We start from the raw sequence: 24,324 nt of genomic DNA on the forward strand, positions 1-24,324 counted from the left end.
AGATTACTAGGGAAATACGAGTTTGGCATCAACTTCCTGTGTGGCCTTACCTTTAGGTTTACCCCAAGGGGGGCTGTCTCACCCGACTCCCCAAAATAAGCTGCTTTGGAACCCATAAGTATTCTCATTGGTGGTTCCTTGGGGTGAATTTTGGGGGATGAATTAACCAGTGCTGTCATGTGGCTGGATCTGCCTTGTGAATTCTCTTTCTCCTGCAAGCTAAGCCACGTGTTCTTGCCTACTTCGCAGAACCTGTTGGTTGGGGTTCTGGTTTGGCGGGAACCTCAGAACGTCGCCTCGGTCACTACGCCCTAGCCTGTTACGTGTCACACTTTCCTTTTCAAAATGACCAGCTGCCCCGAACAACACTGTAGGGTAGCCAAGGTCTTTAATAGAAGCGAAACGAGGGCAACGCCTCCCCACCCGCCACCCGGGAGCTAGGCTCAGCGAGGAGGATAGGTCGAAGTCCTCAGTCGCAGGCACACCCGACCGCCGCCGACTGCTCCTAGCGCGGGAAGTTCTTGGGGTACAGCTGGAAGAGCTTGCCTTCCTGCGTGGGCTCAAAGCCGTACTTGTCCAGGCGCTCAGGGTCGAAAGTCCCGGCCTTGAAGTCCTTCTCGATAGCAGGTGCCGCTGTCTCCAGAAAGAGCTGCTTGGCCGTCAGGGGAACGTCTGTGCCCTCCGGGGCGCGGTAGTTCACGTACGGCTTGAGCTTGAAGCCGGCCAGATCGGGGACCACCAGCTCCGGGACCATTTCCTTGACCTGCACGAACTTGCCGTCGCGGCCCCGGAAGCCGATGCCCTTGGCGCCGCGGCTCTTGTAGAAGGTGCGCGGGCCCCGCTTGCTGGTCCACTTGCTCATTCGGTCGGCGCCCCGCACCAGGGCGCGAGCCGCCCCGCTCAGGAGGCCCATGCCGGGGCCCGAACGACGCGAACGCCCTCCGACTCCCGCGCACAGCCACGCGAACCCCGGCAACCCAGCGCTCTGCTTCCGGCGACCACTGCAGCTTCCGACACCCCCTGGCCCCCCGCGCCAGAGCAAGAGCAGCTCCGATTGGCTGCGACGCGTCCAATGTGCAGCCTTGGCCCTGCGGGGGGGCGGGACCTGTGGGGGCATGGCCAATGCTCGGGGAGATCCCGCGTCCGGGCGGGCCGTCAGGAGCGCGGCCGTGGGGGGCGGAGCTTCGAGGCGCAGGGCCGGACGCCGTGAGTGCGGACGTTAGGGGCGTGGCTTCGGGAGGAGCGACGGGAGAGCCGGGTGTCGGGGGCGGGGCGTCAGGATGGAGTGACGGGGAGCGCGGGCGTCGGGAGCGCGCGATCCTGGTGAGTCGCCGCCGAGCGCCCCGAAGTGGCAGACTTGGGGGTCCGGTTCTGTGAGCAGAGGTAGCCATCCCCTCCGCCATGCATCGTCGGGACGTACACTGCCCCACAGGGCTGTCGCCGGCGACGCACCTCAACCCAACTGCCCCCAACCGGACGCCTCCCAACCTTACTGCCCCCAGCCCCGACTGACCTCAACCCAACGCCCCTCAGCTCGACGCCCCCCAACCCGACTGCCCTCAACCCCGACTGCCCCCAACCCCGATGCCCCTGCAGCTGAACGCCCCCCAACCTGACTGCCCTCAACCCGACGGCCCCATAATCACTGCTCTCCAGCCCTGCGCCCTAACTTCCACGCCCCCCTAACCACCATCTTCCTAACCTCGATGACCCCAACCGCGCCGCCCCCGGCCCCCCAGTTCTGCGCTCTGTCTCCTTCTCTCCCGTCCCCTGCGCTGTGGAGCACGTGCAGCAGCTGAAGGCGGTTTGGTTGTGTGGCAGGTGCTGGGGCCTTGAGCTCTGTTGCCTGTAAGCCTGGGAGGCGTGGGGAGACCGCCCTGGTCAGGGCTGGGCCGCAGAGCTGGGGTCAAGGCGTTGCTGGTCCTTGAGGAGACATCTGAGAAGAAAGGGTTTCCCACGGGGCCGGCAGGGACCTTTGACCAGTGAGCAGATGCAGGTGACCCTGCACCTACCTTCTGCTCCCTGACTTCTCCCGGTGGGATTTCGGAAGAGACAACCCTCTCTTACTGTTGCCCTTCCAAGGGACCTGGGAGCCACAGGGTGAAGGCCCTAGACGGGGCTCCTCCCTGCGGCACAGAGGCCAGGTGAGCAGAGCTGGTCCTCAAGTTCACCACACCCCAGCCCAACACACCCACCTCCAGGGCTCAGCCGCACTGCGGGGGAAATCCTGTGCACAGGCCACTAGGGAGGATCTGGCTCACAGCCTGTAGTGGCCACGCACCCCTCCCCAGGTGCTGGAAATCCCTGCTGCGCTAGGCCTTTGCCCGGCTGCCCACACTGGCCCTTGACTGGCTGGGAGAGGAGCCCGGGACCTGGCTGCAGTTCTAGGTTCCTGGGTAGCCACGCGAGGGCTATTTACAGAGAGGGAAGGGGCTCCGATTGCTTGTGAAAAGAGCTGCTCTCCACGGAGAACACGGTTTTTCATCAGGGTTTTCCTGTCAACAGAAACATAATTTAACGTGGACAGGAACCTGGGGAAGGGCTGGGAGACACTGCTTTGCACGTGAGCATGAGGTGGTGGAACGTGTGCCCTCCTTGGAACCAGTCTCTCTTCTTTTGTTTCACTTTTAGCCATGGAGCAAGAGGGGGATGCCAGCCCAGAGGTGCAGAACCTGAGGATTCCAGTGAGGAATCAGCCTTAAAATTCCCAGTTATGGCCACTTCTGGACAAGGAGAAAGGGTCCTTTTAACATCTGCCCCGCAGCAACTCCTTGAAGCCTGCTGCATGTGGGGGTGGTGTGTGGGGCCTGTTTTCCCCTTGTCAGGGCTGAGGCCCTCCCTCCTCTTCCCCAAGGTCACTCTTGTGAGTTCCTGCTTCCCCTTAGGAAGTCTGCTTGCTTTGTCTTAGGGCCTTTTACCCGTGGAACATATATAGCCACATTACAAGGGCCTTTATCCCTAAACCAGAAATGTAGATGCATTAAAACAACCGTGAAAAGCTGGAAAGTCTGAGATGCCTAACCACAAGAGACTGTATAAATAGGCCTGGGGCGTCCCCGTGACCCTTCCTGTGGACAGCCCTGGCTACCCCCCAGGGGGTGGCTGAGCTCGGAGAGACACACTTAGGAGGAGGGTGCTCATCTGCTGCCTGGTGGATGTCGTCTTTAGCCAAGCACGCAGTCTGGGCCGGGGGGCCTGGACGCCTCACTGTGAAGCAGAAGCTCCCACTGCTTCCATCTGCCTCCTGAGCTGAGTTCAAAGGGTTGAGCTTTCTGAATCACTTCCTTATTCTGTCTCGATGTGACATTCTGCTTTTGAAATGCTTTTCTGAGCGCATTGATTTCCTTGGGTTTTCTGGCATCGATGCTGTGTGTGATCCTGGCTCTGAAGGATCAGGCAAGCTGCTTTAGTCCTTGGCACTTGTGTAGAAACTTGAAAGGATTAACAAGTCCCCCCACCACTCCCCCAAACCCATCCTGTTCCTGGCTGCTTGGAAGGAGGTATGTGGGTACCGGGAGGAATGGAGTGTAGCTACTTGTTTGGCTGGTTTCTTCAGCTTTGGGGGGAATCTGCCAGCATCCTGTGTATGGGCGGCCCCAGCCGTCTGCCCACTCACCATTCCACACTCACTGTTCTCTCTTTTTTAAAATTAATTAATTTTTGGCTGCGTTGGGTCTTCATTGCTGTGCCCGGGCTTTCTCTAGTTGCGGCGAGCAGGGGCTACTCTTCGTTGCGGTGCACGGGATTCTCATTGTGGTGGTTTCTCTTGTTGCGGAGCACGGGCTCTAGGCGTGCGGGCTTCAGTAGTTGTGGCACGTGGGCTAAGTAGTTGTGACTCGCAGGCTTCAGTAGTTGTGGCACACGGGCTTAGTAGTTGTGGCTCACGGGCTCTAGAGCGCAGGCTCAGTAGCTGTGGTGCACGGGCTTAGTCGCTCTGCAGCATGTAGGATCTTCCCGGACCAGGGCTCAAACCCGTGTCCCCTGCACTGGCAGGCAGGTTCTTAACCACTGCACCACCAGGGAAGTCCCTCACTGTTCTCTCTTACCTTCCTTTCTCTCTCCCTGGGGCCTGGGCTTCTGAAGCCCCTTGTTAACTCCCTCCCTGGGAGCCCTTCTCTGCTGTGAGCTGGTATTTAATGCTCTCAAAATCCAGTTGGCTCCTTAGGGTTTCCCAGCACTGCTGCTGTGTGGGCTTCTGTCTGCCCCGAGGCCAGCAGCACGTGGTTCTGTTGGTGACGAGAGGGCACCGAGAGGTGGCCTTTGTACCCACTGTGGCCAGCTGGGCTTGCTCCTCTGGATTTGCATCCTGAGGAGCAGGAAAGCTGAGGATTTAGGATTCAGATGCGTTAATGATGTCTGGAGCATTTGTTGTCAACACAGCGCAGCTGCTGGCCCTGCCCAGCCATGCTGTGGGTGGCGCTGCTCCAGAGCAAGTGGGCTCAGGGGACCTCAGCGTCCTGGAAGGTCGCTTCTTTCTGGAGGTCTCCAGGGCTGCTGACTTGTCCCTGACCCACAGCTCTGTTGTCACTCCCTGGGGAGCCAGGGCCGTGCCCATCCTGGCCCTTCCCGACTGCAGCCTTCCCCCCAGGCGTGCTTCTACCTGGCCACCCTTCGGTCCTGGGGTCTGCAGCTGACGGAGCAGCGTTCCCAGTCCACCAGGTGACCACCTCACTGCCCCCGGCTAATGGGCGGGCCCCAGAATCAGTGGCCTATTGCACCCTTGGCTGCCCTGGGTCCTTTATGTCCAGCCTGTGTCTGGGCTTGGGAGGGGCCTCATGGCACCTTGCTGATGGGTGCTCTATCTGTGACCTCACCCAGCTGGTGGTTGTTGCAACTGAAATCCTCCTGGCCCTGGCCCTGGACCTTATCGGCATGACCATCTTTTTTTTTTTTTTTTTTTTTTTTTTTGCTGTACGCGGGCCTCTCACTGTTGTGGCCTCTCCCGTTGCGGAGCACAGGCTCCCGACGCGCAGGCTCAGCGGCCATGGCTCACGGGCCCAGCCGCTCCGCGGCATGTGGGATCTTCCCGGACCAGGGCACGAACCCGTGTCCCCTGCATCGGCAGGCGGACTCTCAACCACTGTGCCACCGGGGAAGCCCGATGACCATTTTTTGTGTATAGAAGTGTTAACTGATTCCGTGAGTATCTTGCTTCAGACTGTAGCCCTAGGGGGACGGGGAGGAGGGCTTGAAGGGGGGGGGAGGCTTGGGTGGTGGCTTTTGTTGGAAACTGCTGGCCTGTCCACAAGGCTGAGCTCGTCGGATCCATGCAATTCGAGTCTGTTCTGAACTTCCTTGGCTCATGTTTCCAAGAAGAGTGAAGTCCCGCTTCCTCTGCAAGGGTCTGTCGCAGCCCTGGGACGAGGTGCTGTGTGACTGGGGGCGGGGCGGGGGGCGGGGCCAGGCAGGGGCAGGACAGCTTAGTGTGTACATGTGGCCGCCTCGCGGGTCCCAGCCGTGCTCAGGCAGCCCCTTGGCTCCCCTTGCAGGACAAGGGCAGCCCACTCCTCAGTACAGGTTCCGGAAGAGAGACAAAGCGATGCTATACGGCAGGAATATCATGAGGAAGGTAGCTCGCGCTGCAGGCCCAGGCCTCCTCCCCCTCAGAGATGTCGGCACCGCAGGCCTATGCCTGGGGGCTGTGCAGCGGCTCTGGGGCTCGGGGAGGGTCTGGGGAGGGCATGGCTGGGCGGAAGCATTTGGGGAGGAGGCCCCATCACCCCGTGAGGTGGACGTGGACTGGAAGGGAGGACAGAAGCCCCCCGCCCGGAGCATCCCTGACGTGTGGCGGGTGGAGGGTCCTGGCTCTGGTGCTGAGATTGCTGGTCCAACCAGGATTTGGGGCCAGGCTCCGCGAGGGGGAAACTGCAAGGCATCACTTGCCAGTGTCAAGACCCACCTTGGGAGGAGCAGCCGCGTCCAGCCCGTCCAGCAGCCGGGCCCCCTGCGCCCTTCTCCGCCTGAGGGCAGGAGGTCTCAGCAGACTGCCTGAGGCTGCCTGTGCTTCAAATGCACGCTTGAAGCATTTGCTGGTATTTAAAAATATCTTCTCTTTGTTACTTTCCTCGAGTTACACAATCGATTCGTGTTCTTCGTGGGTAAGCTTGAGCTGTCGATGGGGAGTCACGTGGGTGTCCTCACGTGGCTCTTCCTCCTCAGTGTCAGGCGCTGTGGGAGGCCGGTCGGTTGGGGCTGCTCTGTCTGGCGGGCGGGCGCGCAGGGACAGTGGGCGGGCCCCCCGCAGGCTCGTGCAGGGCCACATGGAGTGACTCCCTGCAGGTCTCAAAGGCACTCAGGCGTGTGTGGTTGGGTGGGGGGCTGTCCCCTGGTGACCCTGCCGAGGACTGGGCAGCGGCAAGCTGGACCTGGGCTAAGGACCGGAACGTGGTCCAATGAGGCCAGGACGCCTGGGAGGGAAGGAGGGGTTGTGGTGACCGCCCACCGACAACCACAGCTGGCACCGTGGGGCAGATGCAGCTCGGGAGCTAGGGGACAGCAGGGGGCAGTGGCTGCCCGAAGAGGCTGGCTGGTGCCCGGCTAGGAGCCAGGCCCTCCGCGCTCCCCGGTGCCGCTGTTTGGGGCAGTCCGGTGGGCCTGGACTGTGGGGGAGGGTGAAGAGCCTTCCAGACTGGGAGGACTGTGCAGGCACTCGGGTTGTCGTGTGTGCCAGCGTGACAGGTGTGGGGTGGAGAGCGTCAGCCTTCTAGGCAGAGAGGACGCAGGGCTGAGGACTCAGAGCTCTCAGAGCATGGGCTGTCTTGGGACATGGCCACGCGGTATCGCTATCATCAGCGCCAAGGATGGTTCCCTGTGTCCTGGGCAGGTGAGCAGGGTGGGGCCGGGCCGGGATGCTGGTGTCGGGCTGCGGGCAGGCCAGGTCCTGAGGGCTGGGACCGACCCTGAGGCTGAGAGCTGGATCCACCGGCTGCAGGGTCCAGACGCGGCCTCCCCCTTTCTCTCTGCAGGTGACCACACTCCCCCACGCGCTTGTGGGGAACACAGCTGCCCCCTGGCAGCAGGTGAGGAAGAGGACCAAGGTGCTGTCTTTGGCCAAGAGGTACTGGGGGTGCCCTTCAGACTAGGCACGTCTCAGCTGCCTTCCCCAGTGGGCGCTGGGGAGGCCGCGGACGTTGCGCCGCCCGTGGCTTCCCTGCCATGGAGTTCACAGCGCAAACACCGTCTGCGTTTGAACCCCTTTGGGCTTCTGCTCCAGGTGCACGTCTCTCTGCTTTGTAGCATCCTGCGTTTCAAGCAGGAATACCCCACCCTGCAGCCAAAGGAGCCCCCGCCCTCCCTGCTGGAGGCCGACCTCACGGAGTTCGATGTGAAGAATTCTCACCTGCTGTGTGAAGAATTCTCACCTGCCGTCAGAAGTCTTGTACATGCTGAAAAATGTTCGGTAAGAGAGAAGTGGACACGGGAGGCCTGCCATGTGCCTGCGGCTGTGCTCCGGGGACTGGCTGTCACCTGGCCTCCGAGGTGTCCTTTCCCTGTGGCCACCGTTGGTTGTGTCGACAAAAATAATGAATAAACAACCTATAATAGGAATAAGAAGAGTTTTATTTGAGCCAAACTGAGGACTATAGCCTGGAAGACAACCTCTCAGATAACTCTGAGGAACTTCCCCAGAGAAGCATAGTTTTTGGCAGTTTTATGTCTTGTCAGAACAAAGAACATTAAGCTAGTCAGGGATACATTCCTTCAAGGTTTCAAAAAAAACAGATCAACAGGTACATGGTGAGTCAGTATGGCCTCGGCACCTGGGAAGGGAGCCTTATCATTGAAGGAGAACGAGCGTTGGCACCCTAGAGAGGGAGGCATTTAATCTTTATTTTTTACGTGGACGTTTTGTTGTTCTTGTTGTTTAATATTTATCTATTTAATTTATTTGTTTTTGGCTGCGTTGGGTCTTTGTTGCTGCGCGCGGGCTTTCTCTAGTTGCGGTGAGCGGGGGCTGCTCTTCACTGCAGTGCGCGGGCTTCTCATTGCGGTGGCTTCTCTTGTTGCAGAACACAGGCTCTAGGCACACGGGCTTCAGTAGTTGTGGCACACAGGCTCAGTAGTTGTGGCTCGCTGGCTCTAGAGCGCAGGCTCAGTAGTTGTGGCGCACGGGCTTAGTTGCTCCGAGGCATGTGGGATCTTCCCGGACCAGGGCTCGAACCCGAGTCCGTGTCGCCTGCATCGGCAGGCGGACTCTCAACCACTGTGCCACCAGGGAAGCCCCGGACGTTCTTTACTTCTGGCCGATGTGCCCTTTAATAATTAAGCAGACGTACAATATGTGTTTGATCAGCCACAACAGGCTATTCTATCTAGTGAGCGTGAAGTGGGAGTTAACTCACGTGTAAGCCAGAATGCCCGCCCCCGACCCCAACATGTGAACACTGCTTTCATCAGTTGGGAAGTCTTCTTGCCATCGCTGCCCTCCCAGTGGTGAGTGGAGCCTCCTCGCCGGTTCTTTCGTGTGTCTGTCTGCTTATCAGAGTGTTCACCTTCGGGGCGACATGGAGCGAGTATGGGAAGCGTGTGGCTGGATGGAAAATTGCAAGTCTGGTTCCCCGTTTCTCCCTGGAAGCCCCGACTCCTCTTTCCAGCGCTTCACTACCTGCCCTCGTTTATGCATCTGGTTCAAATTCATGCTCATGGCCTGAGAGTTCTCTGAGCTCATGGAACAGTAGCTGATGGAAATTCCTGAAGCTTAAGCTTCTGTCCTGCTGGTGCCTGTGCTGTGGGCTCTGCAGCTCTTGAAAGCTCGCTCTGTGGTCTGGCCGGCAGGGACTGTGGCCTGTGTCCCTTCTCCCCTCCTTCCTGTAGGTGTCCCATGTGCACTGTTTCTTATAGGGTCCTGGGTCACTTTGAGAAGCCACTTTTCCTGGAACTTTGCAAACACATGGTGTTTGTGTAGCTTCTGGAAGGGGAGTACGTCTTCCGGCCAGGGGAGCCAGATACCAGAATCTATGTGGTGCAGGACGGGCGGCTGGAGGTCTGCATCCAGGATTCGGTGAGAGCCCTTGGGTGGGGCAGGCCTGGGGTCTGTGTGTTTTCACTTAGAGGTCTGCTCTCTTTAACGTTTGTTAAGTTTTCCATTGAAAAGTTAGTACCAATTTTTATTTTATTATATTTTATTTTATGTAGATAGGAGATTCATATTTTATTTCTCCAGTGGCATTTTTACAGTTGAATATAAATTAAAGGCCTGCTTGCCCACCAAAGCCAGGTGCTTCAGGTGGTTCAGTCCAAGAGGCAAGACCCCTGGCTATGGCTCCCGTGAGAAGCGTCCACCCCTTGGCCCAGGCTTTGGGACTTTGCCAGCCTTGAGTTCATCAATAATTTCTTCAGTAGCCTTAGGTGTCAGATCCTCATAGTAGTTGTCATTTCTTTGAACCATTGGTGCATTTACACAGGCCCCTAAATATTCCATTTCTATAAGAGTGAAAAGTTTGTCAAGTGTAGTCTCCCTGACCTTTATTCCAAGCTTTTTCTGAGTGGCCTCCAGCATGCTGTCAGAGTTTCAAAGCATGCAAGGATAGTAGTGCAAACTTGAATATGATTCTTTCCAACCGCTTTTTGATTATACATTGTATAAAAAGCTGCTTCTTCATATATTCTCATTGGAGGTACTTGTAACTTTCTGCAGCCTTGTTCATAGCAGAGATGGGCAGCCATCCATTCTGCCTTTGGGCTAAATCCAGGACTGGAAGTACAGCTGCTGCTTTGTGCCCTTATGGGGAGTTTTTTACAGCTGCCTCTATCCTCTTGTACTCTTCCAGTGTGAAATCAAGTGGAGTATCTGGGTTATTCTCAGGAGTGTCTCTGTGCACAGATAAGCCTCCTCCAGCTCCATTTTGCACCACCGTCTTATGCAAATTTCCTTGTATGTCTTCCCCCCTGAGCAGCGGGGCCACCTGTGTAGGCTAGCACGCCGCGGAGAGAAACATGGTGAGCCAAACTATGGGCCTTCGGAGTGCAAAATTTAAATTTTTTGTTCTTTGGAGGAAAAGGCACATTGGACCACAGCTGCCCTTGACGCAGGTGTGTCAGCTTCTGCTGTACAGGGGCTGTGCATGGTGGCTCACCTCTGCATTTCCCCAGACACATTGCAAGCACTTTTTAAAAATTAATTAATTCATTTATTTATTTATTTTTGGCTGTGTTGAATCTTCGTTGCTGTGCATGGGCTTTCTCTAGTTGCAGCGAGCAGGGGCTACTCTTTGTTGCGGTGTGCGGGCTTCTCATTGCTGTGGCTTCTCTTGTTGCAGAGCACAGGCTCTAGGTGCGCAGGGTTCAGTAGTTGTGGCTCGCGGACTCTAGAGCGGAGGCTAAGTAGTTGTGGCGCACGGGCTTCGTTGCTCCGTGGCATGTGGGATCTTCCCGGACCAGGGCTCAAACCCGTGTCCCCTGCGTTGGCAGGCGGACTCTCAACCACTGCGCCACCAGGGAAGCCCACATCACAAGCATCTTGCCGTGTCTCTCCCACTGCCTTGGAACCCCTCAGTGGTTGGGTATTGATCTATGATGATCATTAGCACCCTTGCCTTATTTTTGGGTTTCAGGCTGTGAATAGTTTTAACTCTAAGAAAATAATTCAGCTGGAAGCTACCTCTTTGTTTCCTGCCACTGTTGACTTATATGCTTGAGTCACAGTTGCCAGGGGCACCTATAGACCCGGACTCCTGAGGGCTTGTGGGTTTATTTGCCTGCTGGTGGGTGACGCAGCCTCCCGCCGCAGACACAGTGAACCCTGGACTGCACGAGGTCGCCCCCACCCCGGCCACGTGAAGTTCCCGCCTGCCGGGCCCTGGGTGGGCCCTGACCTCGCACAGCTCCTGCATGGTCTTCGGGCTGCTAGACCACAGTGTCGTCAGGGTACAGGTCTCATGTGTGTTGCTTTGTCTGCGGGTGACCTGGTGGGACAATTAGAAAAGGCATGGCTTTCGTCCAGTCTCCTCGGGGCGGGGCCTCCATGTCATCCACCTGGCAGGCCTTCACCAAGAGGGCCGGAGCCTTTGGGCCAGATGGAAGGGCTCCTGGACAGTGAGACCAGTGCCAGGTTTGAAGAAGTTCACAGCGGTTCCCTGGGTCACACTGAGGTGAAGTTCCTATACTAAATCACCAGCATCACATGGTTTTCTTTTTCTTTTAATCCAGTGGAAAAATATGTCAAAATGCTATTATTTATACTGGTGGCTAGGGTTTGCATTTCCCTAATGACTAAAGATGTTGAGCACCTTTTCATGTTTTCATTGGCCTGTTGTGAACCTTTTTCATTTGATGTAGAAATGATCACTTTCAAAAGCTTTGATTTAGAGCTATTGTTAATTTGTAATTGTGATAATTGTATCATTGTTGTGATATTTTAGAGATACGAGTTCAACTATTATGGATAAAATGCTATGTTTGGGATTGTCTTCAAAATTTTGGGGGTATGTATGTGAAATAAGATGGGTGGAGCTGGGTGATGGGAAGGGGGGTCCACTGTACTCTTCTCTCTACTTTCGTGTATCTTTGAAATTTTCCATAATAAAATGTGGTTTGTAAAATTAGCTCCAGTTGGGCTTCCCTGGTGGCACAGTGGTTGAGAGTCCACCTGCTGATACAGGGGACACGGGTTCGTGGCCCAGTCCGGGAGGATCCCACAGGCCGTGGAACGGCTGGGCCCGTGAGCCATGGCCGCTGGGCCTACGCGCCCGGAGCCTGTTGCTCCGCAACGGGAGAGGCCACAACAGTGAGAGGTCCGCGTACCGCAAAAAACAAACAAACAAAATTAGCTCCAGTTAATAGTTTGATGCTAGATTAGTTGTATATAAACCAGACTTCTTTTCAGCTTCTGTTTTGGACCACTCTGCTCAAACTACGTCTTGTCTCACGTCCTAAAATTTGGACAGTTTCACTTGCATCTTCCATGGGTCTTTGACACCAGAGTCCTGGGGGTAAGAGAGGGTCTCCAAGTTAGCTTGCAGGTGGAGGGCTGGCTGGCAGGGGCTGGGGACACCGGTTGCTGTAGCACGAGGTCTCAGGGGCTGCTCTTTGCGTAGTCAGCCCAGAGCTGTCGGCTGTAGATGGCCAGGAAGTAGCCGGCGGCTGAGGCTTGCAGAGGCGGCGCCTGGTGTCGGAATCACCTCATCACTGCTTTCACCTTGCTCTCCGAGATACTTAGGGTTACTGAAGCTGACAGCGGCTTCTCTTTTCGAAAGTGATCCGTACTGCATGCAAGAGCCACAGAAGCAGGCTTCCTGTACAGTACATCCTCTCCCATCTTGCGAACTTTAGCAAATTAAAAAACTTTTAACTCACTTTACTCATGCAAAAGCCCTTAAAAGTAAATTACAGGTATTTTGACATTCCAACCTTAGATACTTGAGTCTGCAACTCTAAAAATTTAGAATATAACCAAAATAGCATTATTATATTTAAAAGGTAATTCTTCCTGGATATCGTGTAAAGCAGCCCATGTCCAGCGGGCCAGGCACTCAGCATCACGTGATGACCCTCGGCTCTGGGGAAGGCCCTCGTGGCCTGCCTGCGGGCAGTCGTGGCTTCCCGGTGCTGCCCTGTGTTTTCCGCCTGGGGATGAGAGGAGATGCCGTCCCGGGCAAGGTCCCAGGCCACGTGCCCCGCACCTGCCTGCGACCAGACAGCAGCCACATCACCTTCCACTGCTTAGAGTGGTTTACAGCCGCGGCAGTCTTGACACCGTGGGTCTGAGGCAGCGGCCCCCAACCTTTCTGGTACCAGGGACTGGTTTCGTGGAAGGCAATTTTTGCATGGACTGGGGAGTTTTGGGGGGATGGTTCAGGCGGTAGTGCGAGCACGGAGAGCGGCAGATGAAGCTTCACTTGCGCTAGCCCGCCGCTCATCTGCTGCTGTGTGGCCTGGCTCCTAACAGGCTGCGGACCGCTACTGGTCCGGGGGCTGGGGACCCCTGGTCTAAGGTGCTTGCTTGGCGTCATGGTTTAAAGTGTGTGGTTGAGGTCTCTGTTCTTTCTCTGCCCCCAGGTTGTGACTCGCTGATTCACCTCTTGGGCGAGAAGATCCTGGTCAGCCTCCAGCAGGGAACTGCGACGGCTGGGTGCCTGGGCCTGCAACCTGGGAGCCCCGCCCACCCCGCTCAGAGCCCCGCCCAGAGCCTCTACTTAGGTTGAAACCCCCCTCACAGTGTTAGAACTTTTGCTTTCAGCCGTCAAACACGTTTAAAACTGTTCCCTCATCCCGGTGTTCCAAGCTTCCTCCTGGTGTCATTTTCCTTCTGTCTGAAGACGTTCCTTTAATAATAGTCCTTTGTCTGCTGGCTACAGATTCTCTTAATTTTCCTTCATCTAAGACTGTCTTTACTTCACCTTCGTCCTGAAGGATACTTTTTGCTGGATGTGCAATTCTGGCTTGACAGTCCTTTTATTTCAGCACTTGAAACATTTTGTACCACTTCCTTCTGGTCTTCCTTGCTTCTAATGAGAAATCCAGACATCCACATTGTTCCCAGTAGGTGTGCATCATTTCTGTCTGGCTGTATTCGGGATTCTCCTTTGCCTTCACTGTTTGGAAATTTGATTTTGGAGTGCTTGGCATGAATTTCTTTGGGTTTATCTTGTTTGGGGTTCGCTCATCTTGAATCTGTAGGTATATATATATATTTTTAACTAAATTTGGAAAGGTTTCATCCTTTATTTCTTCAGATAGTCTCTCAGCCCTGTATTCTTTCTCCTCTTCTGGAAATTCACAGAAGCAAATGTTAGACCTTTTGTTATTGTCCCAGTGTCTCTGGGACACTGTTCGTTTTTTAATCTTTTTTCTCCATCTGATGTTCAGATTGAGTACTTTCTTTTTTTTTTTTTGCGGTACGCGGGCCTCTCAGTGTTGTGGCCTCTCCCGTTGCGGAGCACAGCCTCCGGACGCGCAGGCTCAGCGGCCATGGCTCACGGGCCCAGCCGCTCCACGGCATGTGGGATCTTCCTTGACCGGGGCAGGAACCCGTGTCCCCTGCATCGGCAGGCAGACTCAACCACTGCGCCACCAGGGAAGCCCGAGTACTCTCTTTTGATATGTCTTCAAGCTCACTGGCTCTTTCCTCTGTCTTCTTGATTCTGCTCCTAAGGCCACCCAGAGAATTTTTAATTTCAGTTATTATATTTCTGCATTTGCTTCAAGACAGTCCATGACAGCTGTCTCTGTCTGGTTATGATCACTGCTTTATTGCCTCGTCAAGGACTTCCAAATTCTGTGACATGTTGTCTTTTTTTTTTAATTTATTTTTGGCTGTGTTGGGTCTTTGTTGCTGTGCGTGGGCTTTCTCTAGTTGAGGCAAGCGGGGGCTACTCTTCGTAGTGGTGTGCGGGCTTCTCATTGCGGTGGCTTCTCTTGTTGAGGAGCACGGGCTCTAAGTGCGCAGCTTCAGTAGTTGTGGCTCGCGGGCTCAGTAGTTGTGGCACACAGGCTCTAGAGCACAGGGTCAGTAGTTGTGGTGCACAGGCTTAGTTGCTCCACAGCACGTGGGATCTTCCTGGACCAGGGCTCGAACCCATGTCCCCTGAATTGGCACACGGATTCTTAACCACTGCGCCACCAGGGAAGCCCACATGTTGTCGTTTTTGTCTGTTAACTGTCTTCTCCTGTTCAAGTTGAGATTTTCCTGGCTCTTGGTATGCCTGGTAATTTTGGATTGCATCCTGTATTTCGAGTATTATGTTATGAGAGCCTGGTTCCCATTTAAATCTTCTATTTTTGCAGACTGTCAATGTGCTTATATTCACAGAGCATGTCCTGGCCCTCTTCCTTGGGCTGTGTTTGAATGTTAATTTAATTCTCAAGGCCTTTGCAGTACTGCTCTGGTCTGCTGTGCTTGTGTGCTACCCAGAGCCAGTGTGAAGCCTGGCTGGTATGCCACACTGGATTCTGTTCTCAGAGCCTCTGCTGTGCGATCCTGGCCAGTTTCATGTATGGGCTGCTTGGGGGTGAAGCCAGGACTTCATACTAGATCTAGAGGACTCCCTTGTCCATCTCCCCTCTCTAGTGCAGGGAATGGAAAGCTGGGGGCTCCACCCCACTGTGTCTATCGCCCCATGCAGGAACTTGGGGCCCTGGAAAGCCTCCCTGGAGGCAGCACCCAGTGCGGAGGGGGAGGCATGGACCCCACTTGGCTGTAGCTGGGACGGGGCAGTGGCACTGCTACCCTTGTGGCATTAGTAGCGTGGTCTTCCCACGAGTCCTGGCTCGTCTGCACTCCTCTTCACGCCCCTCTGGGTCTCCTGAGAACTGTGTCCAGAGCCTCCGTGTAACTGGTGGCAGCGGTTAGGTGCGATATGCCGGCTCCATCTCCTTCTTGGTCAGAACCAGAACCTCCCACATGCCTTTCTTAAAGACTAAAAGAAAACTGTCAGAAGCTGGCAATAGAATCCCCTTCTGGTTCTACGTCAGACGGAGGGTTCTAACGTCAGGGGTCACTGGGAAAGAGCGAGAGGAAAGGGATTCCCCACAGAGAAGCTGCCAGAAAACCGGTGAAAAGGGGCCCCCTGCTGCCTCGCATGCAGCTGCCAACTGGCTCACAGCCCTCACTTTCTTGCCCTGCCCCCAGGTTAGCTCTTAGGGGCCCCTCTCTCTGCCTTCTGCAGCCCCTGCTCTGGCTTCTGGGTCAGGCCTTGCAGGAACCCACGCTCTATGCCTCAGGACCCACCGCTCCTCCCCAGGGACGAGACCAGCAGAGTCAGAAATGGATGCCCTTTTGGCGGAGCTGGACCCTCCTGCATGGCCGGCGCCTGCACCTGGCACCTGGCCGTGCCCTTCCTGGTCGGGAGGGTCTGTGCAGGAGCTGGGCTGGCACAGCGGCCAGCCAGGGGGGCCAGGAAGAGAGCCCTCAATGTGTTGGGGCCCCAGAAGACTGGGGTCTGGCTGGGACGTGGGCGGCAGGAGGGGTGAGGCTGCCCGTTCAGCCACGTCCATGAAAACAGGAGGTGCTACTTGCCAAGCAGTAACTTTGTGTTGGGAATGAACTTCAGCCGGGGACGCTCAGACCGAGGCTGATGCGCTCGTGGGTCCACGTGCCCGCTGCCTCCGTCCCTGCTGCTGTGGGGCTTCCTGGCCGCACGTCTAGAGAAGGGGAAGTCTGTGGCCTCAGGGACAGGCACCCCAGGACCCAGCCCTGACCAACCCTGGGTGGTTTGGTGCCTCACCCCGGGGTCTGGCAGCCCCACGCAGGCGAGGTGCTAGAAGGGTGTCGATCTCCTAAACCTCAGACTGTTTGCTGTCTCTGGAGCGGCCAGTGCAAGAGCTCCAGGAGGGGCAGGCCAGAGGATGGGCCCTCCCCTGGCCAGTCCTTTCGACTCTGCGTTTTCTCTGGGCCTCACGGCCTTCTCTGCATCCGTGCATCCGTCTCCCCTTCAGCGGCCCGGTCCTGGTGTGTATGAAACGCAAGGGCGCCACAGTGTGGTTGGTAATTTCAGCGGGAAAGGCGGGGCTCTGGCTGTGGGGACTCGGGCCGACCCCGGTGCCTGTTCCATCTGCCGAGGCCTCTCGTGCCGTGGTGTCACCTAGAAACATCCAGGGACACCGAGACTGTGCGAGTGGCAGCCCGATCCCTCAGGCCAACGCACGCCCCTGTGCTCTGCAGGTCACCAGTTTGGGCTACATGCTGTAGGGAGCAAGTGGGACTCGGGGAACCCTGCCAGCAAGCTCTCCACGGTGGCCGTCATGCCCGTGTCAGAGGATGTGCCCCTCACCGCCTTCACCCTGGAGCTCAAGCACGCCCTTAGCGCCATCGGTAAGCCCTGCCCAAAGGCACCTGAGGTCCGGTTGGACCCCCTCCTGCTGCCTCTCATCCTTCCAGGTTCTCCTGAAAGAGCACTTAGTGTTGCTCGCAAGGCTAAACCCTGGGCAGGGGGTGGAGAGGGGTGCAGTGCTGGGGAGGGGACCGTCACAGTGAGACGGGCGCCTCTGGACAGTCTTGATGGGCAAACCCTATCTCACAGGGGCTGGTGTGAGTCACACCGCACTGCTCCTCCCAGCTGAACTCTGGGGCCTCCAGGGGCACAGAGACCCCTGAACCGCCCCCCGCCAGCGGGAGCCCATCTTGGGGTGTGAGCCTGGGGTGGGTGCGTGCAGCTGCTCCACTACTCGGAGGGGACACCGCAATGGCTGGGGCAGCTGACTGACCACGTGGAGAACACCCGCAGCTGGGGTCAGGCAGCATAGGTCATGTTCCCAAGTTCCACGGCTGTTAAGTTTGGGGGCTCAAGAACAAGAAACTGAAATTCCTGAGAACCCTTAGAAATTCCCCAAATCATAAAGTATTCCATATTCTTAACACTTTATGTATATGTTTTTATAACTGTGAGCGACCATAGTAAGAGACAATAAGTCAATTTTCTGAGATAGGGCTATCCTAGAGGTTTCAGGGGTGTCTTCAAAAATGATATAACAATAGGTGCAATGAATGTTACATTACTATTATGGAACAATACGTTGTGACAAGAGTATGTATCTTAATATGGCGAAAACGTCCGCTATCTGAAACAGACACTTGATAGTAGAAGGCATTAAATAAATGCCAAATGAAAATGATTTATGAAATTGAAGATACTACTATAAATATTTAATATGTAAAAGTTACTCTCCAAGGGAAAATTTAAATCACAGAAAGCGTTAATTTGGATTCGTCTTGGTCTTTGTTTTATAACAAATATTCTGGAGGTAGAAAACATCATACATTTTTCAGTGACGTTGGTCAGACTGTCCAGGGCACACCCAAAAGATCTGCAGTTGCACAGTGGAGATGTGTTGATTCATAAAAGCTTATTCCCTTTTTTTAAAAAACAAACCAACCTTTTATTTTGAAATAATTACAGATTCACAGGAAGTTGTAAAAATAGTAAAGCGAGAGCCACACACCACCCCCTGCCCCAGGTTGCAGCACAGCATCCAGACCAGGAGGTTAGCGTCCGTGTGGTGCGCTGATGTGACATTCATGTGTGTCCACGCAAATTTCTGTTTCTTCGAGGAACTGGGGATCTTGACAGGGATTGCACTGAACTGTTGGTGGCTTTGGGTGGCACTGACATCCTAGCAGTGTTAAGTGAAAGCAGGCATCCTGCCTCGGTCCTGATCTTAGGGGGAAGCGTTCAGTCCTTCGCCTTCAAGTAGGATGTTAGTGGTCAGTTCTTCATGTATGGTCTTCAATATGTTGAGGAGGTTTCTTTCTATTCATAATTTGTTGAGTGTTTATATCATAAAAAGATGTTGAATTTTGTCAGTGCTTTTTCTGCATCAGTTGAGATGATCGTACTTCCCCCCCTTTGTTCTGTTAATGTGATTAATTATGCTGATTGATATTCATAGGCTGAGTCATTCTTGCATTCCAGGAATAAATCCCACTTGGTGTGGCATGTGATCCTCTTAATACCCTGCTGAGTTTGGTCAGCTCCTGTTTCCTGAGGACTTTGCATTGTCAAAGGTGCTCGTCTGTAGTTTCTCCTGGCGTCTTGGTCCCACGCAGACTTTGGTACTGGTGGGGCGGGGCGGTGCTGGCCCCATGGAATGAGTTAGGAAGTGTTCCCTCCGAGTCAATATTTTTGGAAGAGTTTGAGGAGGATTGGTGTTAATTTTTCTTTAAATATTTGGTAAAATTCCCTAGTGAAGCCACCTCATGCAGGGCTTTTTTTTTTTTTTTTTTTTAACTGGTTCAGTTTTCTTACTGGTTATAGGTCTATTCAGATTTCCTGTTTCTTCATGGTTCAGTCATGGTAGGTTGTGCGTTTCTAGGAATTTGTCCATTTCATCCAGATGATCCAGTTCGTTAGTTTGCAATTGCTCACTGTACTCTCTTGTATTACTTTTTATTTCTGTAAAATAGCTAATGTCCTGTTATTTCTGCATTTAGTAATTTGAGTCTTTTCTCTTTTTTTCTTTATTCCTCTAGCTAAAGGTTTGCCAATTTTATTGATTCTTTCAAAGAACCAACTATTGGTTTCATTGATTTTCTGTTTTCCTATTCTCTATTTTATTTATCTCTGTTCTGATCTTTATTATTTCCTTATTTCTGCTAGCTCTGGGTTTAGTTTGAGATTCTTTTTCCGGTTACTTAAGGTACAAAGCCAGGTGTTGATCAGAGATCTTTCTTCTTCCTCAAAGGAGGCAGGTGTAGCTGTAAACTTCCCTCCTAGCTATGCTTTCGCTGTGTCCAGTACATCCGGGAATGTTGTTATGTTTGTTTTTATTTCTCTCAAGATATTTTCTCATTTCTCTTGTGATTTCTTTGACCCATTGGTTGTTTATGCATGTGTTGTTTAATTTTCATATATTTTTGAATTTTCCAGTTTCATACCATTGTGATCAGAAAAGATACTTTGTGTAAATCCAATTTTTAAAAAATTTTTTATCGGAGCATAGTGCTTTACAATGTTGTGTTAGTTTCCACTGTACAGCAAAGTGAATCAGCTTTACAGATACATATATCCACTCTTTTTTGGATTTCCTTCCCATTTAGGTCACCACAGAGCATTGAATGGAGTTCCCTTGCTATACAGTAGGTTCTCATTAGTTATCTATTTTATTTTTTCAAAGAAAGATTCCATTTTCTCTCATTTCTTTTTTTTTTAAATTAATTATATTTTAATTTGGTTGCGCCAGATCTTAGTTGTGGCAGGCGGGCTCCTTAGTTGTGGCCCGAGGGCTCCTTAGTTGTGGCGTGCATGTGGGATCTAGTTTCCTGACCAGGGATTGAACCCAGGCCCCCTGCATTGGGAGCATGGAGTCTTACCCACGGAGTCTAACCACTGCGCCATCAAGGAAGTCCCAGTTATCTATTTTATACACAGTATCAATAGTGTATATATATCAGTCCCAATCTCCCAGTTCATCCCACCCCCCCACCCCCGCCTTGGTATCCATATGTTTGTTCTCTACATCTGTAAATCCAATCTTTTTGGTTTTTTTTAAGTCTTTATTGAATTTATTACAATATTGCTTCTGTTTTATGGTTTTGGCTTTTTGGCCCCAAGACATGTGGGATCTCATCTCCCTGACCAGGGATCGAACCCGCATCCCCTGCATTGCAAGGAGAAGTCTTAACCACTGGATCACCAGGGAAGTCCCTGTAAATCCAGTCTTTAAAGTTCTTTAGGACTTACCTTGTGGCCTAACATATAGTCTGTCCTGGAGAAAGGGAAGAGTGTGTGTTCTGCAGCTGGGCGGGTGGCCTTTCCTCTTTGTGCATTTTGATGAGTATGCAGTGGTATCTTGTTTGGGCCTGAATTTGCATTTCCCAACAACTAAGAAGTTTGTTTGTTTACTGGCCATTGGGATACCTTCTTTCGCAAGTGCCTGTCAAGTTGCCCACCCTTTTTATTGGTTTGTTATCTTTTCCTTGTTGACGGGCAATCTGGATACAGTCGCTTTATTGGATGAAAGTGTTGCAGATATCTTTCCCTCTGTGGCTTGTTTTTTTTATTCTTTTAATAATATCTTTTGACAAACATAAGTTGTTAATTCTAATATAGACCAATTTATTTATCAATTTTTTCCTATATTATTACTGCTTTTTGTGTTTTATTGAAGAAATTTCATGCTGCCCCCAAATCATGAAGAGGTTCTTCTAAAAACCTTAGGGTTTTACCTTGCAAGTTTACAGTTCATTGGAGATTGATTTTGGTGATGATGCGAGGTAGAGTCAGGATTCCTTTTTCTATAGGATCTTCAGCTGCCCCAGAGCCCTCGCTTAGAAGGACTGGACTCTGCCCTGCAGTGATCTTTTGCTGACAGTCAGGTGACCACATTTGTGAAGCGTGTTTTTAGAGTGAGGATCTAGGCCAGTGGTCCTTTTCTTCCACTTGTGAAGGTGTCAGTCCACTTCCTCTGGCTTCCAGAGCTTGGGAGAGAGGCTGTGTGACAGCCAGGCTGGCAGTGACTATCCAGGCCAGATCCGTCCTGGAGCAGCAGCCGTGCCCCACGGAGCCGACACATAAGTGCCTAGGCGTCAGCCTGTGTCCACGCACTGCCCTGGACCTGCCCATGGCCTGGGCCCTAAGCAGACCCTCCCCCGGACGGAATGGTCACCACAGTCCTGACTGCCTGGGCTGCAGCCTGCACCTCGAGAGCCCGGAGCGCCACCTCCGGGGGGCTCCACACTTTCCCAAGGGCCTCCTCCGAGCCTTCCGAGTCCAGGCAGGCGGGCCCAGAGCAGGAGACGTGCCCTGAGGGCAGATAGAGCCCAGCCTGCGGTCCGCTGAGGACCTCAGGGCTGCGCTCCGCTGTGTTCCTGCAGCCAGACACGGCCTGCCTGTCCCGTCTCGTCCTAGACGCCCAAGAGGTGGACGGGGTGAGCCACTGCAGTGCCCAGGAGTGCCGGCCCTCACAGGCACGTGAGGCATCAGCCCCGAGAGGACACCCTCTCTCTGTCAGACCCACGGAGGGTGACCAACTCGAGCTTGAAGCTCTTCCCGACCTGGCCTGTCCCCCAGAGCAGGACTGCAGCCCCCAGGGGGACCAGCGCCCTTTGCCCCGAGCCCCCAGAGGAGTTGCTTCCCCGCATCAACGGGCTTCTGCCATTTGAGTCAGAGCTGCACAGACGCACAGGTCAGTCCAGCAGCCACATCACAGGGCACTACCCTGTGAAATGCACCCTTATGCTTGTGCCTCCAAGAAAGCAGATGCTGCCAGTTAAACACAAGGCGGTGATTTCTTGTCTCTCACCTTCTGATTACAAGCTCTCAGAGAAGCTCAGGTGTAAGCGAGGGTGTAAGAAGGAAGCCATGGGGAAGAGCCCGGCCTCTCCTGCAGCAGCGGGACTTCTGCATCCTCAGGGCGGTCCAGCAGCCTTCCTGACACTGAGGGCCGCTGGCCTCTCAGCTTTTGTCTCTGCCCCTGGCGGCCCTCTCACATATTCTGACGCTGGCCCTCCTGGCTGAGAGCAACTGTGTCTGTGTGGACAGCAACTCTAAGACCCTGTAGATGCAGGAAGCACGCTGATCCCTGGTGATAGACACTGGTGAACCGCACCTGACTGGAGCCCAGCCAGCCGGGCTGCCTTGGATTTGGGAGACTGTCTAATCTCGCACTTTACAAGCTTGTGCTTCCCTGCCCCCACGCATACACAGTCTCAGTGCCGCAGAGATTCAACCCCTTCATGTGTAGAGGAGGAGACTGAGGTTCAGAGAGGCCGCCCCTCCCTGTACTTGCTGCAGCCCTTCCACCGCCACACCTGCAGCCTCACCTGCCCAGAGGGTCTGCTTCAGGGCCCTCATGAGTGGTGAAAGGCTTATTGCTTTCCAGAAGAGCAAACTTCCAGGAGAAGGAAGGGCCTCGCTTGTCCTCCAGTGTGAGCTGCCGGCACAGTTTTCTGTATTTGGTGGTTGTGTTTTCAGGCCCTGCCCTGCTGCTGACCAGCGGCAACGTAAAACAGCGCCTTGTCTCTGCTGCTCTGGACAGGTACGCCGGCCTCCGTGTCGGAACAGCCTAGCCGAGCTTGGCTTGCTGCTCTCAGTGGGTCCCAGCCCGGCCTTGAAATGTGCCCTGGCGTCTGCGCCCCTCTGTCTGTGCCTTCCAGTATCCACGAGCACCGGCTGTCCAGCTGGCTGGGGCAGCAGGAGGACATCCACCGGATCGTGCTCTACCAGGTGGACAGCACGCTCACACCCTGGACCCAGCGCTGTATCCGGCAGCCCGACTTCATCCTTATCGTGGGCCTGGGCGAGGTGAGCCGGCCTGCGTGAGTGGGGCAGTGGGCGGGGCCTCAGCAGGTGGGGTCCGTGGCCAGGGCTTGAGGGGAGGGGCCGGCCGGCTGCTGGGTTGGGCCAGGCAGTGGGCGTGGTCAAAGGGCTGCAGACTGGGCAGGTCTTGGCGGGAGGGGGGCCCCACTCTCTCCTCCAACCCCTTGTTTCTCTCTTGTCCTCTGAGTGAAGTAGTTCAACAACTTGGAAAGGGATGGATAATAAGAGCAGACACCCAGGTATTTGCTCTTGTAAAGTCAGAGCCTCTGTCCGTGTCTCACGTTTTTACTGTGTGTGTGTGTGGCACTGGTTTTTTTATATAAATAGTACTCGAGTTTATGCCATCTTGAAATTTCCTTTTTACTCAACACTTACACTTTTGAATTGTATCCATATTGTTTCACTCGTCTCATGGCTGTTTAGTTTCTATTTGTGAATGCCCCACCATCTGTCTCTTCTCAGCCAACGGACTGCGAAGTTACTTCACTACACACGTGTGCAGGGGTGTCTTCAGGGCACCACCTGGAATTGCTGCTGAGCGGCAGAGGCTGTGTGTCTTCAGGTTCAGAGAGCTGCCAGACTGCACTCCTGTTGTGCACGTGACGTGGGCGAGGTCTGGGGCTCCAGGCTCCCTGCTCTGCACTGTCAGTCCCCTGTGTTCCCAACTTCCTGGGTGTGAAGTGGAGTCTCGTTGTCCCTTCGCTTTGTGTTCCCCACCTCCTTCCTCTGCCCCGTCGTCTGTTCTCGTTTCACGCTTCCACCCCGGTCCTGGGACAGCTACAAACTCGTCATCTCCAGTGTGGGCTCCTGTTCTTGCCAGGAGTGATGCTCCCTTGTGGGGGAGTGTTTGCAAAAGAAGGTTGCAGTGTGTGCGCCGCCTCCCTTCCTGCAGGCCCCCGGAGCTCCCTCATGCCCCCGCACCCAGCCCCGCACCCCCTGGGTCACAGCTTCACAGAGGAAGGGCCAAGCACGCCACAGCCGGGTCGGTCTTCAGAACCATGGTGCCACCCGCCAAGGCCAAGACCTGTGTTGGGCTGGGGCGTGAGGCGTGGTCCCATCCAGCCTGGGACGTCTGTGGACAGCCCCGCGCTGGCCTTTGGCTCTGTCCTGCTCAAGCCTGCGGCCTCTGCTGGGCTGCCTGACGCGGGGCTCCGCTGTCCCTTAGCTGGAGCGGGTGCTGGAGAGCGCGGCTGTGCGTGCCCAGAAGCGCCGGGAGGATGGGCCTGCGCCGGCCCGCACTGTGCAGCGGCTCAACCTGGGGGCTGCTGCTCCGGCCACCTGCACCCCTGCTGCCCTCGCCGCGTCTAACCAGGAGGAGCCTGCCCGAGCTGGTGAGGCCCGGGGCGGCTGGGGGCCCCGCCGACCTGCTTCGGGCCCTTTGCCTCTGACTCTGCTCTGAGCCCGCTGGCTCTGATGAGGGCGCTGGCTCTCCACGAGCTCTCCCGCTCCTGTGCACTCACATCTGCTTGAGCTTGGTCTTCGGATTCCCAGGGCCACAGGGTGACATGCCCCCCGGATGGGGGAGCCCCTACGGGGGGCCAGAACCCCAGAGCGATGGGCCTGAGGTTCCCACGTCCAGCTGAGGCCTCAGAGAGCCCGGTGGCCTCAGGTTGGCACTGCTTCCTCCTTTGGA

The 24,324-nt window shown here is 54.6% G+C and overlaps 2 protein-coding genes and 1 pseudogene across 3 annotated transcripts in view; 1 reads left to right on the forward strand and 2 right to left on the reverse strand.

Moving 5' to 3' along the window:
- Positions 1-375: 375 nt before the first annotated feature.
- MRPL41 (mitochondrial ribosomal protein L41) lies at positions 376-1,017 on the reverse strand. Its single transcript, XM_082842952.1, has one exon. The coding sequence runs from the start codon at positions 911-913 to the stop codon at positions 506-508; it is 408 nt and encodes a 135-aa protein (XP_082699078.1). The 5' UTR covers positions 914-1,017; the 3' UTR covers positions 376-505.
- Positions 912-24,324, forward strand: part of PNPLA7 (patatin like domain 7, lysophospholipase) — a gene marked incomplete at both ends in the record, with an annotated part of 36,419 nt that continues 13,006 nt past the window's right edge. The window contains 15 exon segments of the mRNA XM_082843712.1: positions 912-1,206; positions 5,490-5,569; positions 6,966-7,057; positions 7,237-7,345; positions 7,347-7,399; positions 8,842-8,902; positions 8,906-9,130; positions 9,771-9,786; positions 12,997-13,077; positions 16,601-16,750; positions 22,347-22,410; positions 22,529-22,676; positions 23,857-23,953; positions 23,956-23,994; positions 23,997-24,022. Of these exon segments, the coding sequence (XP_082699838.1) occupies positions 912-1,206; positions 5,490-5,569; positions 6,966-7,057; positions 7,237-7,345; positions 7,347-7,399; positions 8,842-8,902; positions 8,906-9,130; positions 9,771-9,786; positions 12,997-13,077; positions 16,601-16,750; positions 22,347-22,410; positions 22,529-22,676; positions 23,857-23,953; positions 23,956-23,994; positions 23,997-24,022 (1,536 nt within the window).
- On the reverse strand, positions 9,189-9,938 carry LOC309964180 (NADH dehydrogenase [ubiquinone] flavoprotein 2, mitochondrial-like; annotated as a pseudogene). The gene has a single exon. The product of its transcript is annotated as an NADH dehydrogenase [ubiquinone] flavoprotein 2, mitochondrial-like (transcript).

The sequence above is a fragment of the Leucopleurus acutus genome, assembly GCF_964270905.1.
Source record: "Leucopleurus acutus genome assembly, chromosome: 7".
NCBI lineage: Eukaryota > Metazoa > Chordata > Mammalia > Artiodactyla > Delphinidae > Leucopleurus > Leucopleurus acutus.